Genomic DNA, 19,402 nt, shown 5'->3' on the forward strand with positions numbered 1-19,402 from the left:
GTATTAGTCCCCAATGTATATAGGAAGCAACCTTTCTAGTCCACGGCAGAAGTTTTCTGCCTTTTTCACATGAGTAGCACTAACTGCTGTAATTTCAGTCATTCAGTAACCATCACCCTTGTCTAAGGCATGCCAGTAGAGACAGATGGACATGCTTGCCATCATATCTATTCATCACAACTTCATGAAACGGAGTGGTAATTCCAGCACTTTGAGGAAAAGGTTGGGAACACTTTAGGGACTTGCCCTGCAGCCCTTACCAAGAGGTTTCCTACTTAAATTCAGCCTTAAATGCACTCTCCTGGCATCTATCCTTCCGGAAGCCAGACACCAGACTCCTACTCAGAGCCTTGGCTGCATCCTGACACCACAGTGTCAGATGGCTTCACCTGGGCCCCTGACATCCTCTGGTCCCTCCCCTCCAGATGGAGAGGGCACTGTACCTCCCCCTGCAGCAATGGGCAAAACTGTTCCTGGCCCAGGTAATAAGAGACATCAGTCTGCCACAGCACTATTCACTTTAAAAGGGACTGTAATTAGAAGAACCTAAGTATTTCCTAACAAAATCCAGAATACTCATTACCATTGTGCATTTGCATACACAAGCTCTGTGGATCTACACATAAATGCCTTTCAAGTGTGCACCAGGGAGTGAGAGGGATCTCCTGAAACATGTCATTCTAGCTTGAAGTTCCTTTCCAGTGCCATCTACTTGTTCCCTTAATTAGTTTTGACAAGCCTAATGGTTCTTTTCAGAATAACAATGATGACAAAAAAGGACTAGCACACAGCACATCCCTAGTACTCCTCTGTTCAGCAAACAGTGCACTGCAAGTTGAAAAGCTCACAAAGTGTTCTGCAACCCAAAAGCAAGACAGGCTGCTCGATCCGCAGGCAGATAACATGCCTGAAAAGTGATGCATTGTTCATCCTTCATTCACTCAAACCAAGCTGCTCTCTTATACCAATGACTGATTGCAAAACAGATCCCCAGTCAATGCTGTTTCTCCATGCCCCACCTCACCTCTGTTCCCACTGGCAAGGAACAGAGCTTTGCTTTGCATTGCTCTGACTCTTGAACTCATTCTTAGTAAATGGTCTCTCGTTATTTGTCTGGAGGAGCTCTACATGAAGAATGCAAAAAAGTCAGCAGTGGAAAGAGCAAGATGTAAATGCAGATCCTGAAGCACAGCTGCAAACACACACACAGAGACTCCAAAGCTATTCCTTTATCCCTTTATCCTGTTGTAATTCTCTAGCCTTGAGAACTCACAACAACAACCTCTCAGGTTTGGCAACGCAGGAACAGCAACAAAACCAGAAGAGACACTTTCACAGCCTTGTATTTTCTTACAAGTTATCTCTCTGAAGAACATTTGGAGGATGCATTGCTCAATATTATTTAAGCAACTACAGCATGTTGAGAAGAGATGTCAGCATCCCCTGACTTACACAGCCAAGGGTAGCCCACAGAGTGGGGTGGATGGGAAAGGCGTTCATGGTGCTCTGGCTAACAACCCTGTCCAGAGGCTTACAAAGACAAGAGTATTTAACACTCAGGAGCCTGAGGTCCTGACCCATGGTCACACAGCTCTGCGCATATCAATTCCAGACAGCAAAATCTAAACCGAGGTTCACAAAATGCAGAATGTGTTCTGCTGTCTTGGATGGCTGTAGGGAGTAAAAAAAGGCACCCTCACTGAGAGGAACTGAGCTAAATCAACATCCTCCACCATCCCTATCCATTAATCACCCCTCGCATGAGAAAATGCTGAGAGGATGCAGGCACTAGTGACAGGAAAGGTCAGTTTTTCCTGCTGACACCTTCCCCAAATGCTGCAAAAGCAGTTTTCAAAATGTGGAGCCTGCAGCCAGAATTGCAGCAGGCACAGGATAATTTTCCAATTAAGAATTCAAACTACCTCTGAATTCCATTAAAAGGAAGAATTGTTACCTTTTTGTGTGTCTTCTGCTGCTGCTTTTCCTTTCTGTTTTTATGGTAGCCCTTGATTTTCACAAGATCTTTCCTCCCTTCTTTTCAGAAGAGAATTGTGTGCTCTTGAAATTTGAAGGATGGACACGATCCTGGAAAGATCCTTATCTCTGTCCTGAGGGAAGAGCATTCTGCATGGATGCACATTTACTAGGCCACTCTGCTAATATTTCATCACTGACTGGGAGGGAGAGCAAGGGAGAAGGGCAAGGAAAACACAGTATTCTGCACTTTAACTATTCCTGAAATGTTTCCCTTTAAGGTGCTGTATACCTTGAAATAAAAAATGCCAACATATTCAAAGAAAGGAAAAAAGAAAAACAGAGACTCTTTGGGTTACCTGCCTACTGCACACCCCAGCTCACTTTCTCTATCAACACTAATGCCTTTACATGAAATAAACAATTTTTGCATTTTTTTCTACCCATTTTGCAGACACCAGGCATTTAAAGGTGAAAAGAAGCATTGAGATAGGGCTTCTCCAGCATCTTCAATGAAAACAGCTGAGCAATTGCAACTGCTTTTGTTGATCCTTGCTCCCTAAACCATCAATTGAGAGTAAGAGATGCTCTATTCCTCTGTCTCCTGGACCCAAGAGTTTGGGAGGTTTGAGTGAGTATGACTGAATGTGAGCAACATTTGTTTATGGGATTTACAAGGTAAAAGCAAAAATTCAGGTTACAGGAGTCAACCTTTCAAGCTTGATCTGGAACCTGCTGGACTGAGCTTTATGCCAGGGGTGTGTCTAGTTTCTGACCAGTCAAACTGTTATTCACCAGCTTTGAAAACAAAATCAAAAACTTTTTCAACAAATTAAAACTGCCAAGATGCTGACTTGAAAACTCATTTTTACAGGTTAAGATGTCAGACTGAAGGCACTTGCAAGTGTCCATGTAAAGAGACACAGGAAACAGATGGACACTACCTAGCAGGATGTTGTGCAGTAAATAAGGGCCAGAAACAGCAAGGAGCAAGGCACATTTATTGTGCAATAATATATAAAGCGGAAAAACTCATCCTCTTGCTGCAGGCAACTGCAGTTAAATTAGTGGGTGTTGCCAATTAGCCTGCTGTAATTTTAATTCTGTCCTGCTCCAGAAGTGAATAAACACTTTTGTGTGGTACCAGGCAAGCAGTGCATGTTTCTAACTCATCCAAGCAACACAAGGGCCATGCCCATGTGGATATATGGAAGCAGGAACTAATTCATCAATTCCCACTCAACTGACCTGGAGTTTTCCACAAGGCACCCTTGCTAAAGGACACAAACCTTTCCAACAGCCTTCTCCTCTATCTGATATTGCATCACATTTGTCTAGGTATCAGTAACTGCAGTTGGCTTCAGGTGGTCAAGGCGATTCATGTATTAATTCATGTATTAATTGGTCTAAAATCAGCTCCATCAGACATTAATTCTGGGCACATAACAGCCCACAAATATCCAACCTGCTCACAACCCCGGGCCAACCACCCACCATAAACCACCACAGTTAGAAACCATACAAATGTGAATTGTTGGGGCAAAGGATGTGTTTATTAAACACATAAATACAGTATCATGCTCTGTGGCTGAGCCAGGGGAGACGCTGCTGGATGTGTTAGGATGCGATGAGGTCTCTGAAGAGTTATGGGAAAAACCTCCTTGCACAGCATATTTCAAATGAAGCTTGGGAAAAAAGCTGGGCAGGAAGATACTGTAAGGAACTGTCTTAGCTAGGTCCCTGGAGCTTTCTGCATCTTTTCCAGTGCTAATTTCCGTGATGCTATAGTTCTGGACATCGGCAGAAGTAATTGTTGTGAGACTTAGCTTGCAAGATAAGGGAAAAAATTGCCAAGTGTTTATTCTCAGCTAATTTCTTTTCAGCAAAGCCAATCCTTTTTAAAATGGTCCCAATGAATTTTAAGGAGGTTTCCTGCATGATGTGTCAAAGAAAACAAAACTTCAGGTGTTCATGGCATCTGCGTGTGTGTCCATATGTGCATACCTGCATCTGTCTCCCTGGACTTCATCCCCACTAATATCAAATGTCTAAACCTCAACCTTCCCTGTAAACTCAGTGGATCACAGGCCCCTGAACCACAAACTTGCTACACACAGTTCTTCCACGCATAAACCAGGAAGAGGAAAGGGGTCCAAATCAATCCTCTCCTTGAGGAGAAAACTGACATTTAGGCTCAACCGTGTCAACCACCACCAGAGAATCCATTCAGGGCAGCAGGCTCTGCTACACGGAGAATATTTCTTTCTCTTCTCAGCACTTAAAAGAAGGTTACTCTTTATATCATAGAAACTAAAGGGGAATATCTTTAAAGTATTTTTAGCAACAGAAAAACTGCTGTTGCTTAATATTTTTCTTTTCCCTGCATGCTAACACCAAAACCTATGCATAAATAACTCTGTGTCTAGTTCTCATCCAGTTAACAGGTCTTAGTCCTTTAAAGTCCTCTTACATTTTTTCCCAAACCTATACCATAAACCTCAACAAATATAACCACATTCTCGTGATATACACTTGAAAAATTTTGTGGGTAGAAGGCCAAAGATCTTATTCACAGCCTGGTCAAGGTTTGAAAGGATCAGCAACACAGGCAGGGCGTGTGCTCCTGGTGGCATCCTAATTCCCCAGTGGTGCCCTTGAAGCAGCTCCCTGTGGGGCCTGAGCCCATGCAGGGAGTGTGCCAGCTATGCCAAGCCAGCCCTGCCCGCTGGGTGCTCCCAGTCCTGGGGCTGGGGAGCTCAATGTGCTGCTCCCCTGCAGCAGCAGCTCCTGACTCATGAACAGCTGATCCAGACTGTGCAAAGGCAGTGCTGAGGGCTTACCCCTTATCCTAATTGAATAAAAGCCTTTTGCTTTGCTTTTTGTGGGGTTTTGGGTGTGGTGGTTTTTTTGCCAAGTCCTGGCAGTGCTAGGATCAGGATACGGTGGAAGCAATGAAGCATCAGCTCATCAAGGTCAGTTGTCACTGTCCTGGAGACCTCTCAGAGCCTGAGTGCACGACACACCATCAGCTCCCTACCCCACATGCATCCAACACCAACAGTGCTGCTTTGGAGAGGGCATTTCTAGGGATGAGAGAGGGAGTTTTCCTGGGCTTTAGAGGCCTGCAAGTTTTATAGGGGACAAGTTTTAAGCACATTCCAACACAAGGGTTTGATTCTGTTTTGCCTTCTTCTGGAAGGGACACTTTTTTTGCAGGACAATTTCACTTTGGTTATTCTAAATTTCAAGTCCCTTTAGGAAACAAGAATAAAAGTATATTTTTGGATTTTTGTATTTGCTTAAAATTAGTTTAGTGCCTAATGTGCTATGAAGCCCAGTTAATTGATGTTTTCCCAGTGCTTGGCTACCCTCCTTTGAAAGTCATATACATGGGGAATTGCCACAGATTATTGCTTTGCTTTTTCATGAAACATGAATCAGCCCTGTTTTGAACCACTTTAAGAAAACAAAGTACATGCTCAAAGATGCCTCAGCTCAGCCTGGCAGTCCTGTAACCAAAGATTACACTGGAGTTACTCCCCTCCCTCAAGGGAAACATTTGCCATATCCCTCTGAGTTTCTTTCCTAGCAGAAGTATTAGAAACATGACCCATTCAAGAAAAGTTTTACACCAAAATGAGGACTATCAGTTCACTGTGAGTTTAATTGCCCTCATTTTTACAAATATTTTCCAACTGTAAATATGACATGCCCGAAATGCTAAGGCTCAGTGATTTAGTTATTAACACAGGCCTAGGCAGAATAAAGTGCCTCCAAAAAGCTTCAGAGCAAGAGCATCATTTAATTAATGAATGCAGCAGTAGATGGATAAAAATAAAGCTTAAATTGTCCAAAGATGGGATGCCAGTATGAAACTTGGCACAGACAATATGTATAGGATTTGCTGATGAGTCCCACATGCCTATGAGCATTGTACATTGTATTAATTAAGGAAGAATGAGTCTCGGCATTCCCAGTTACAGGATATTGAGAAGAATCCCCCTGGGATAACATCTAACATTCTGGAAATTAATTTGTGGTTCAATTCATGCATTTTGGGGAAAAACAATATGAAAAAATTGATTTGTGTCCCAAACATTTTGTGACAGTTGTTTCCCTGCATTTTAGACACTAATGGCAAACGGCTTATTTCATTCTTTGACTTTTAGCCAGTAAAGGAGGAGGGAAAAAAAGGAATGAAGAAGAAAGGTAAAGAGGAGAAATACAGAGCAGAATAAACTACTCTGTTCTGGACCAACAAGCATAAATGCATAAACGTCTCTTGCCCCCAAAAAACTCACACTCAATCAGCGGCTGAGAATGAGATGCTCATTTCTCCCAACACCACAGGAGAAGACAAAGAAGAAGGAAACAAAAGGGATTCTGGCAGAAGACAGGTATCTAAAGACAGGCTCTGTCTGTAGAAACAGCAAGTCTATGTGGCTATGATTTGTAAAAACAACAGGGACATGAGGTCAGCAGATCACCAAGAGTCTCATGACAAGACAGGTTTGCACTCAAGGCAGAAGCATCCTTACAGGCAGAACAGAGAGATGAATAAAAAAGACACAGGCACAAGCAGGTCTCTGTCAGTGAAAGAGCAACACTGCACCAGGAGAGACCAGAGAGACCACAGGTCTTTTGTGGGTCCTTTGCTCTGAAGGAGGCAGGTGAACAAACAACAAGGAGACAAGGCTGCCCAGGGGGCTGAGCACCAGACACACTCCCAGCTCTTCACAGCAGCAACATCCCAAAGCATCCTCATCCCCAAAGCATCACCCTGATCAAGTGAGAGTGCTTGGGGCAGAATGCTGCAGTGGGAATCATGTCAAGAAACAAAGGTGTATGGTCAAGCTGTGGGTAAATCAAGAGCTGCTTTTTGTTGGGTTCTTAACCTGTTGTTACAGAGGAGCAATAAAAGGAAAGAGAAGTACAAGGCCAAATGAAAAGTAATACTCTGCTGGTTTCTGTCCTCAAGGCAAATTCCAAAGCACCAGCACACTGTCCAAATCTAATGATTTGTAGAAAGAAAAGAATAGAATTCTGGAGAAACTACTGCAGATCTAGAAATGGCTTTAGGGAGTCACTCTTACAGATTGCCCCTAAAATCAATATTGTAATGGAACATGTCTCCTTCACTCAAAGATTTTCAATCAAAACCTGAAAACCAAAAATACTGTGAGCAAAACCTAAGAATATGTCTGCACCCTTTGGCCAAAAACCTGACAGAGTTTTTGGCTTGGTTTTCTTTATTTTTTTCAACAAAAAGCAGGATTTTCTCCTATGTGAGAAAACTCAGATCAAATGAAATTATTTTAGGTATTTTTTAGGTATTTTTAAGGTATTATATAACATAAATATTATATATTATATTTTAGGTATTATTTAAGGTATTATTTATTATTGCCTAAGTACTTGCTGGCAGACACAGATGAGCATGTTTCTCTCTCAAACTCAGCTACAGAACTCCTGATGTTCCACTAAACATGGAAATGTGTCTACATCCCACTTTTATTGCCTTCTGCCCAATGGAGAACAATTATCTTGCAAGATAATTACAGAGCTATGATAACCAGGGCTATGTCCTATTCCAATTAACTCATTACAAATATGCAAGTGGAAGAGCATCACTCACTGGTTTTTCATCCTTGTTCTCTATATGATCAGCAAGACACAAGTTACTGAATCAACATTATTTAAAAGAACATGTAGTGCAGCTAATAAGATGCTTCTTCCTGCTCTTACATTCTGATGTAGCTTCATGCTCACTGTGCTTAACAATAGCAAAATTAAACTCATCTCATTCTACAGAGGAGACTCAGGGGAATGCCAGGGAATGAAAGGATGGGAGTTTCATTTTCTTCTCTTGCCAAGAATGAATTCTGCCTCATATAACTGCTGATGAATTGTCGTTTTAAGAGAGTTTGTTAATTTACAATAAGCAGAAGGCATAAAAACGGACCTCCTTATCTTTAATGGATGTTATTGAGCAACACAAATGGTTCACATTTAAATTAATGCAGAAACATCTTGTCTGTTTTGCCATGATAAGACTGTTCCTTCTGCACAGCATGGGCTCAACTCCTTCTGTTAAATAAAACAACTGGTTTTGTTCAGCTTAATGCCAGGCAAATTTGCAAAGGTTCAGCAGCTGAAGTCAGTTCAGGGAAATGACCTGGAATTTACCTGGGTCCTTCCTGATTCTTTCTGAGAAAATCCCTCTGAAGAATTTTGAGGTATCTAGTTTCAGGTAAAAATGGTCCCTGATAGTGCTGATGTGCTTGCTGAGGATAAATCCTCTATTAGACTGCAGCTTCCTCCAAGGCAAGGATGCTGCCAGCCCCAGCTGCAGTAAAGAAACAAGAGCTGTAAAGGTGCATTTCTTGAAATCAAGTGGGCCATCGAGGATGAGGTCTGGGGCAAAGGGAGGATGGATCCAGAAAAGATGCTCACTCCTGATGCTTGTAGGTGTTTTGCCACTGAATGAAATAGCCAGAAAATTATGTCCATAATCAGAGCATGTGAAAAGGTAAACCTCTAAACTTCTCAGTGATTTTAAAAGAATTCCCAAATGTTTATATTTCAGTCAGCTGAAAACAAGAGGGATTTTCCCCCATACTGAGAATTCACCTATTTTCCCAGAAAGAGAGAGATTGGTATGACATAGACCAAAGGCCAAAATCTAACCCAAATTCCCCACAAAAAAAACCCTAAAAAGTGGGAGACTATTCCTTGCTAGCCAGAATGCACAAAATATGATGCTACTTTCAGCCTGGCAGCCTGGCTTTTGATTAGCTTTGCCAAGCTATGACAGTATGGGAGATCCCCATATGCCTCAGAGGGATGCATTATTCAATATATTAATTAGAAGGCTGGCTTTCATCAATGCTTCCAACAAAGTATCACAAAGAATTACTCTGGGACTGTTCCTGACAGGCTGGAATTAATTTGTGTCTGAGTTCACGTGCATCAGGAGAGCCAGGATGAAGTCAGGCCAGGAGACTACATGAGTCAGCAGTACAGCATTTCAGCTTCCAACAATGGCCTTTGAAACATAGTGATGGGGCTTGGACTTACTTATTTTGATGAGTTTTGATCTTATCTGTTACCTTCTTGTATGAGAAGAACACAGATCCTCCCATCTTGGGCTCTTCAGACAGACACAGCACTGGGACCCTCTCCAGGGATCAATATAAATTGGGAGAAATATTCAACCAACTCTTCCTTAAAGCATTCCTGGTCTTTATTACTAGTGTCTCATCTAGTCTGCTTCAGTCTCAGACACTCAAAGAGAGTGGGGAGGTGGGGGTTATAAAATTATCCAATATTAGCAATGGCAGAGCTAAGAGAAGAGACTGGCCCCTGGGAGATAAAGAAACCTGATAGATGAGAGACCAAAGCAAAAGGCTTTTTGATGGCTGTAAGCACTAACTGCAGTGCAATAGGTGACAGATAGTGGTAGGCATTAGATTTAAGCCAAATGAGCAGAAATATTTCAGATCTTACTTTTTGAGGTCTTATGGAAAAAAAAAACCTGCCATGCATAGAACATTAGACATAAATGTGGCAAACATCACAAATTGTAATAAAACCACAACAAATCACAAATTCTAAAAGCCTGATAGTAATTAAGTAAGGACATCCACAGTTACAGTAGTGGAGAGGGATAATCCTTCCTTCTGTGAGATATGTTGTGTTTCTCAAACAAAAAGAGAGAAAAAAACAACACAGTTAGAAAGCAAAGTCCTTCAAAGACAACTTATTCCAAAATTGCCCTTGCAGAGGATATACCCTTCATTGAAAGAACTCCTTCTTGCTGTGATAGCAACCAGAATTACAGAGGTCTGTATGTATTGTGACACTTTATCATGCGGCACTTTACTTAAGGTTTGCTTATTATGTAGTTCATGGGTTTTAAAAGAGAATTTAAAGTATTTAAAATTATTTCCCTTCATAATCACACAATCACACACAATCTTTCTAGCCAGAATGGTTTTAGTATGTTTTTCCTTTTTTATTCTTTTTCTCCTTAAAATAGCTTTGAGCCTAGGCAGCCTGATTAGCATGACATCCACGGGGCTTCATAAAAAAGTAACACTTATTTTCCTAGAAAAGCAGGCTTTAAGGAGAGGAGCACCACACAGTAGTAAAGCATCCATCAGCTACAACTTAGAGCTTACATTCATAGTACAAGAGATGGGTTCTAACAAATTTCCTTTATAAGATCAAGTCATTAGTCAGCATAAACAAACACCAAACCCCCAAATATATTTTAGTCCCAGGTAAGCTAGAAAATAGTCTGTAATGCTGCTCCAGTATTGTCCTATGGGGTTTTTCCAGCTTTTACAAAGATGCTTTCCCAGATCCAACTATTTCTGTCAATCTTTCATAAATTTGTTCCAAAAAGAACATGGACTGTGCTCAGACAGGGGAAGAGTAGTCTGAGCATTACACTGACCACAGGCACTAATGGAACTCGTGGGGTCTGTGCAGTCTCTACGAAACAGTCCTGCAGCGTTTCCCAGAGACAGAAAGTGAAGGATTTTCCTGTTCTTAGGGTCATTTAGGTTTTTATACTTTTAGATATCCATAAAATCTATCACAATGTCCCTGGAAGAGCACTTACCAATCTGTAGTTCAAAATCAGGATAGGACTAGGGAAAAACACCACATGCTTTGTTTCAGACTGCACTCTTTCCCTGCTTTACTTCTTTTTAATCATATATTTCAAAATGAAATTTTATTCAAATTTTAAGATTACTTTAAAAGACCATCCAAAAGCTGTCCAGCATTTCAGTGTATTCCTTCCTTTAATTTTTGAGAGAAACATTTTGATAATGTTGCCATGAATTCTAAAATGCCTTTTTTGACTTAAAACTTTTTCAACTAAAATAAACACTATTTCAGCCAATAAAAGAATATCTACCTCTATATCCAGGTTCCATTTATATCTCTGTCACTGAGTTACTGTGTAATCACAAGTTAGTCACCCACAACCTAACATTTGGAAACACTAAATATCTATAGTGCCAACGGCATTAATTGTAGGCACAAAAATGAAATAAAATACCTAGGCTCACGGTTTCCCATTGCCCCTTTTTAAGTGAAAAGGAAAATAAAATCAGGTCTATTATCACCATGGTGTTGTGGTCTTTAATTAACTAAAGTGACCTTGCAAGGAAATCTTCCAATATATGGGAAGAATTTATGAGAAAGTCTCATCTCTCCTGAACTCTTATTACAGAGCTTGAGGCTAGAGTTTGAAAATGTTATCCTCAGCTTAGTACAGTTCATGGTCATGGTGGCTTGAGTAACATATTCTAGAATTATATTAGCTTTACTCTCCAGGAGAAAAACCTTCCTGCCCACGGGGCAGGGGAGGCAAGTCCCTTACCAGAGCCAAGTGAGTCATCAGCCCCAGGGAGGCTCCAGCAATGGGCTCTGGGTGCGTGCCTTGGTGATGCTCGTAGGTGTCACCCATGGGTGCCAAACTGGAGTCATCCCTTTTACCCATAGCTCCATGTATGGTATGGTTTTAATTCTGAAAAACTCCAATGTAGGATTATTTAAGAGTCAACTTGACATTTACAAGGCTATGTTTTCTTAACACTAAAGTTGGCTGTAAAAACTCGGGCGATGTTTCCCCAGCACTGTGCAATGACACCATCTGGTAGTTAATGATTAGTGGGATTTACAGGAGAGGCAGGCACATATTTGACTAAACCATCTCTCTGCTGACAAACTGGGCAAGTAAAGGTAATGTCAGCAGTATCCAAAAGTCACTAGTGGAACTGCTGCTGTAACAGTCTGCGTGCACCAAAATTGGCACTGGAATTAGGCAGTATCAGTGTTGTCACGACAATGAAGAAATAAAAACAGACACAAACATATGTGTGAAGGGAGATACAAACCCAGACAATAACCTTTAGAAACACGGAGGCAAACCCCTTAACTTCTGCCACGTTATTCTCAGATATCCAAACTAGCCTCCACTATAGTCGTCCTGAAATTCAGGCTGCAAATAAAAAGAAGTACATTGGCTGATATATTTTATCACTTTTTCCTATCCAAATTCACAAAAAAGACTGAAAACCTTGCCCTCGAAAGACAAAATTTGTTGTCTCATTCCTCAAACAACTGTGACAGAAAACCTTTAACTCCAAGCATAACCTTTAACTCCTAAGTTAGTGGACACACAGCCTCTTTCTTTCTTTCAGTGAAAGTTTTCCCTTATCACAATTTTTAACCCTGAGAGATCAAAGTGATTGTGGCTGGCATTGCATAGGTGCAAAAAAAGAAAATCCAAAACAAATCAGAAATCTGGTCAATTACCATGAGAAAGAAGGGGAAAAATGAAATTCTGGCAAGACTTGTTGAGGGAATCAGTAGTGTATTTGAGAACTGCTCAATACACCTAATTTTTTTCTACTTGCAAATACAAATGCTGCTCCCTGAAGCCATTCTAGTGCATGTCCTATTTTTCTCCTCCCAGTCTCTCCTTTCCTGCCTTGTTGCTCTTTTCTGTCCAATGTTCATCACTAGTGAGTATTGCAGTCACTTTTACCAACCAGACTCATGCTGCACACTGACTTCAGGGCTCCAAGTGTCCCCAGAGATATCAGAAATGCTCTGCAGATTTATCTCTCTCTTCCCCACAAATGGGTATTGCCCACTTTCCTGCTCCCAGGTTTTAGAGAATCACCCATGGTCCCAGAGAGCACAAGTAAAAAATACATGAGAGAAGGGAAATGCTTATCTGTAACAGGAAAAAAAGTTTAAAAAAAAAAAAAAAGCCACAAGGAAAATGGTTCCACATCCATCACCACTTCATATTCCTCAGTGATGATAGAAGGTAGGAAATAGGAATGTGTTCCCCAAAAAAGAAAAGCCTGGGGATGTGGGAGACCCTAAGAAAGGGTGCTGGTGTCCAAAGGAATACAGTGCTGTCCTCTGCTCAGGGTGGTGATCCTCAATGTGCTCATGTCTGCTCAGCAGACACAGGCAGGGCCTCCAAAGACAGATGGACAGGGGACATTCACAGCTGTTTAGCTGACTGGACAGAAAACACAGGCCCCCTTGAGAAACTATATTTTAAAGAATTAAGCCATAAGATGATAAAAGGATTTCATAAGCCACTAAAGTATCTTTTTATTCTCTTGTACCCTCCAGTGATCTTAATCTACTTCTGTAGCACGTCATATTGCTGTATTTGACTGCTTCACCCACTACAGTGATCAAGGTGCTCTCCTATCCCATTCTCACCTAGAGGGTAACAGGGCAAAGCCAGCTGGAGTCACCCAAGGTGACAGGGAAAAGCTGTGCCCACCAAAGCCCTTAGTGAATGCTGCAGTGACCAAACTGTCCTGCCCGCCTGCTCAGTCCCCTTGTGCTGCCACAGGAAAAGGCAGAGCTGGTAAAAAAACCTTGAGGACAATTGTAGTCCTATGAAGTTTTATCAGAACAGCAACAGTATTTAGTCAGCAGAACACACCACGTGTTTTACAGGCGAGGAAGCTTCCCCACTATTTCTACGGTACAAAATACGGGCTTTATTTTTTTATATCCTCCACATGGCAGCACAGGTGTCTAAGTTACAGTGACACAAAATGAACAGGGCCCAGGGGGAGCTGCAGAAATGTGTTCTGAAAGAAAAGAACATTGAGTAGGTTTTTAACAAACTTTGTACCCATGCTGGTTCCAGTTATCTTGAGTGATCCTGGAATTTCTGTATCACATTAGCGTAAACTCCCTATTTCCATTCTTACAGGATCCTACGTTATTAAAATCTGAGGCCAAGGCACGTGGGAGCCAAATCTGGATGCCTGTACACACATCAAGCAATACATTCTGTTCAAGCTCTGCCACTGCCATCAGTGGGTGTAGTTGACAAATGAATCACTACTACCAAAGTAGAGAACTCAAATCCTAGGGTATTTTTATAACCATGAGTGGGGATGAATCTCAGCTCATGCACAAACTTTGAGCAGGCTCAGAAACTGATGAGAGATGTCCCATGAACAGTGGGACATGTGACATCCATATGGAATGAGAGCACAAAACTATAAACCAGTGAAAACCAGTGAGTAGCACCGACATCTATGACTAAGGAAAGAAGCTGAAAGCAAGAGCCAGGATACAGTGCCACAAGTCAGGACTGGAGCTTAGGGTTTTGTTTCTGACCAGAGGAGAGCCATCACAGATGCTGCCTGTTAGAGCTACACCAAAAAATGCACAGAGTGAGCTGTGTGTCCATGACTAACAGAGGGGTTGTGCTTACTCTGCTGAGGGAAAATTCACATCCCAGGCTCACAAGCCCTGAAGCAATCCCAATTCTCTCCTGGCCTTAAGGTCTCTATGTGAGGTCTCTCAAGGAAGGTATAATCATTCAGAAAGGTCTCAGAGAGAAAAATAAGACCTCTCCTTGTCAGGTTGACTGATCACATGAACAGGGTGAAGTTTATAGTCTTCACAAGCCCATTCAAAGCAGCCTGAGAGATGAAAGTCATGTTTTGAAAGCAAACACATTCAGCAAAGCCTGACCCAGATAAAGCCAGCTGCATTCCAATCAGATGGAGACTGTCCCATTTCATGAAGGATGCTTACCTGAGCCTCTGCTGATGAAAAATGCAGAGCAGCACCAAAGAGCAGCTTACCTCATTCTGGCATCTCCCTGTCATTACTATTTCAACTTTCATGGAGCTTTCATTCAGAGGTTCAGTAATGTGGTATTTGACAGACTGATGGCACTGGCAGGGATAGGCTGGTGAGGGGGAAAGGCAAGCTTGCCACAGGCAAGCTGAGAGCTGCAGTTAACACACCTGAGGGAAGGGATGCCACCCAGAGAGAGACTGACAGGCTTGAGAGGTGGGGCTGTGTGAACCTCGTGGCTCCAGGAGAATTTATAGCACCTCTCAGTAGGTAAAGACAGGGAGTTTTTACAAGAACATGCAGTAATAGGACAAGAGTAGTGGGTTCCAATTTAAAGACAGTAGGTTTACAATAGATAATGGGAAGAAGTTCTTTATTGTGAGGCCCGTGAGACAGTTGAACAGGTTGCCCAGAGAAGTTGCTGTTGCCCCTTTCCTGGAAGTGCTCAAGGCCAGGCTGGATGGAGCTTTGAGCAACCTGGTCTAGTGGAAGATGCCCTCTGCCCTGGCATGGAAATGGAAATTAGATGATCTTTAGGGTCTTTTCCAACCTATGAGCTTCACAGAGTAATTACTTTCATCCCTCTCAAACTTACAGCTTACCCACTTTTCTCTCTCTTTCGTAGCGCAATAAAAAGAAATCAACAAATTTCTGAGGCTAAAATGTTCTTTTTTGCATTTTTCCATGTACAGATCTTACAAGACAGAGCTTGCAAGCTGTCACAGTTTGCAGCTTTCAGAGGAAAGAAATGAAAGGAGAGTTATTATGTTCCACAGTTTCAATACCTGATTCCTGCACTATGGATTGTTTCAAATCTCTCCCACTCTGGGAAAAACCTAATTCGCTCTCTTGGGAAGCCTATTCTCCAAGGGACTCTGCTGTTTCTGAGTGGAATAAAGATTTCTAAGTCTCTGTCTTACGAGTTTTAACTATAGAAGACTTGTACATTTCCCAAGAGAAAAAGGCACCTGAAACAGAGACACCACCTAATGCACTGGTAAAAAACAGTGTTCAAACTGTGCAGCCAAAAGACAATGAAAAATGAGGTAGACTCGAAAATGATACACATTTGGGTGTTAATTGGACAATCAGGCAATTTCCATTAACCATTATTATATGAAAGCAGAAAATAAGGCACAACATCACAAGCTGTCCTTTAAAAAGAGGTTCTGCTTTGTTCCCAAGTCAGCTTAGTCCTCACACTTTATCCTTCAAGAAAGCCTCTCCACTAAGCTCAGTTGTGTTATTTGAAGGATAGGGTAAAATTATACCAAGGACCAGCTGCTCTGCTCTACAGAAGGATGCACCTGGAGAGGATCTACATTCACCTTTGTGGTGAGAACCCAGCATGAATAGAGAGATCAAAGGATTTTTGATAGTTAGGTCAATCATCCACCTGCCACCAGAACCAGGAGAAAATAACAACTTCCTTTCCTACATTATGGAATTGTTTAATGGTAACATGGACAGACAAGGTTCTAGACCTTTGATACATTTTGCTGGCCTGTGTGACTTAGGATTCTTAAAACTTCCTTTCCTCAGTGTTCAAAACCTTCTCACACTATCCAAATTCCTCAGGCACACTAAGGGAAATCTCTAGACCTGGTGTCAAAAAGCCATGTTTTAAATGCTGGAGTCTAAAGATGATTAGAGAGATTTGCAGAAGGACAAATATAATTCAAAATGAGGAGTCTACCTCCACTGCAAGGTGTGAAAATACTGAAAACAGAATATATAAATATTTTGTGCCTGGATTTCAGAGGCTTTCAATGAAGTGCAAAAATTTCTATGGATTTGACTATAAGATATATAGATATATATCATGCTTTATAATTGGGAGTCAATTTTTAAGTTTTCCAAGTTCTTTGTATTTTTAACCATCCAAAATGTGACCCTCCAGCTCCTTAATATTACAATCTCTTTTGGTCTTAAGGACCAGACACTTCTTTTAGCTATGCACAGATTCTGTAAATCAGCACCTCTACACATTCACACACACCCCATCACCTGGCATATAGTAGGTACAGCATTAAGAATCTCATCCAAGACCCACATCCTAAATTCAACTACAGAAGAACTACACTTTTCTTTTTCTCTCTAGAAGTCAATTCTGAAGCCTTCACATGGTAGAGAGAAGTTTGGAAAAGAGGCATCTGAGATGGCTGAGTCTGGAGATAGGAACTAAATTTGTTTCATCATCTGATTTTAAGACTCTTCCAATTTGAGAGGTTGACACTTGGAAAATGAGAAGGAATTGAGTCACAAAGCGGATTTTTAGCAAACTGCAGATCTTGGGCTTTCACTAGTCACTATAATGAAACTGGCTCCTCAGAGAGTGATTTAAAGCAGAGTGAATCATCTCTTCACACCAAGATTGCATAAGGAGACTGGTCAGAGGGGCTGGCTCTGCACAAAGGCTGTGTTCTAGGCTGGAGTAACTCTCTGAAGGGCTGAAAAATAGGAATTCTAATGGTCACAGGCTTGTCACTGAAGCACTGGGCAGCTCCTTTGTGTTACTCTAAGCAGGTAAGAGTAAGAAGCAGGAGTTTTGCAATTATCAAAAGACTTGTGCTTCTCTGTAAAAGACACCAGGTTTTGTCAGACGAGGTACAAACACGGCGACTATTGCACTGCCAAGGTATGTGCTATGAACTGAATTTAGAGCAATGGTGATGAGTAAAACCAAGGGCATACTTCATGTTCAGGTAAAGCAACCAATCCCTGCAAGTCAGATGCCCTTCTCCCCTCCATGACCTGTCCAAAGCAAGCCAAGCCAGTGGCCCAAACTCACCAGTAAAACCTGTTTGGAGTGACCCGCTCGTGCATGAGCTGCCATTTCCTTCCAAAGTCCATGGAGCTGTACAGCTGGAAGACAGAGAAAGAGGGAAAGCATAAATTTTGAGGAAAAAGAAGACTGTTGCTAGACGAAGTATTAAAATCAGCTGAGATTAAAGGACATTAATGGATCATTCATGATAACTATACACAATTATGGATCACCCTCACTGCCAGGGGAGGCTAACCAGGCAATGTCTTCCCTTTGCTCTTAAACCAGAGGCTCCTGAGAATCTAAAGCAGGTTGTCTCTTCCCAAACCTTGGCAAACAACTTCCAAATTTCAGCTGTCAACACATTCACTTTGACTGCCATATAACAAAGCTGGTCATTCCCCAGGCTTTTTTTGCTTAATAGGAAGCAGGTGACATGTGAGTTCCTAGTATCAAATAGAATGAGAATCAAATCAGATTAGTCAACATGCCTCGGATGTGGTAGTGACTCTATACTCAAGGGCATGGCATGATTTGTTTTTATGGAATGAATCAGATTTCTTCTGTATTTAAAAGTAAATTGCTCCTTATTTATATTTTCTAATATTCAGAACAAGGTCTAAATTTTTAGGTAAGTTAGAAATTAACCTGCTCATTAGTTAAACACCAAAGATAGTGACATGACTCTTCTTGGAAGCCAAATTTTCAATATAATGATCTTTTGGAGCCCTTCTGGTTAAGAAACAACACGGCTGTAACGTAACCAAATTTCCAAGCAACTCCTCATTGAGTTTTAGACATATGTTTGCTTCATATATTCTCTGCTTAATACCACAGACACCATTCTCCATGTAATAATTTTCTTACCCACATCCTCTCACAATCAAAATATATGCAAGCTCCTTTTCTCCAAATGTGAGCAAATTTGGTCCTTCAGAGAAAAAAATATGCTTTGAGAAATAACTACTGTGCTTTACCACTAGATCACAGGGAACTAAATATCAGGCAGCATTTTGATCAGGATTTCAAATAAATTTCATCTGATATAAATTCTGGCTTAACGAAACAAGGGTTGATTGCCAGTTAAGGAGGTAGATAACAGAACTGAAAACTTAAATGTTTGTAATTTAAGTCCTTAATAGGAAAACTATATCATTTGGGCACATGAGATTCTGCATTGCATTTGATTTGAGAACTGGATTTGCAAATTGGAGGCAGGTCCACGTTCAGATTGTAAGGGTTCACAACCCAGTGATGTGTCCTGTGGCACTGCTGTGATGGATGGCTGTGTGACTGGGAAGATAAACCCCTGTGCTCACACTGAATATTAACATTTCTCGAACAAGCTGTATCTTTGACCACAGAGATGCAGCAGCCACATCAGAGCTGGACCATAGATCAATTCAGAAACATGATTGGAAAGGGCTGTTTGAGCAGTACCCAAAGCCTGAGGCAGTTCATTAATTCTTGCTGTGTTTGTACTCAACTACACAACCAAATCACTGCACAGCCAGCAAAAGAAAGTCAGAAACTGAAATTCAGACTCCAACAAGTATCTAATGCAACTGATATGTAAAGAAAAAGAATCAGGCCTTTGCATTTATGCCAGCAGGAATGCCAGTTTGGCCAGTAACAGCTCAAGCTGCCAGTAAAACACACATGGAGGCAAGATACAGAAACAGGCATCCTTCAATCTTCATGTCAAAAAGGGCTCTAATTATGTAAATTTCAGCTCAACTGAGTTGAGCTTGTTTTAAGAAATATTAGGAATGATTTTCTGCCCCATGTTCTTCAGGAGATCAGATGTTATCTGAATATTCTAATTTGGCCATATTTCTCTAGCACTGTCTCTAGATAGGGTAATATACTGCACTAAAAGTCCACAATAGCCAAACTTCCTCTGCTTTTCAAGTGATTGTCTAAAAAAAATATGAGAGTGCTCTGCCTCAAAAGAAATTCTGTGCAGATACAAAATAAAGCAACAAAACATCGCCTCTCTTTTTTAATTAAAGG

The 19,402-nt window shown here is 41.3% G+C and overlaps 1 protein-coding gene across 1 annotated transcript in view; it reads right to left on the minus strand.

Annotated features, from left to right (window-relative positions):
- SORCS3 (sortilin related VPS10 domain containing receptor 3) overlaps nt 1-19,402 on the minus strand; it is a 266,550-nt gene that overhangs the window by 79,858 nt on the left and 167,290 nt on the right. The window contains exon 5 of the mRNA XM_063406430.1: nt 17,414-17,487. Coding sequence (XP_063262500.1) covers nt 17,414-17,487 — 74 coding nt within the window. The remainder of the gene's footprint in view (nt 1-17,413; nt 17,488-19,402) is intronic.

This window comes from Prinia subflava, chromosome 9 (genome assembly GCF_021018805.1).
Source record: "Prinia subflava isolate CZ2003 ecotype Zambia chromosome 9, Cam_Psub_1.2, whole genome shotgun sequence".
NCBI classification, from domain to species: Eukaryota; Metazoa; Chordata; class Aves; order Passeriformes; family Cisticolidae; genus Prinia; species Prinia subflava.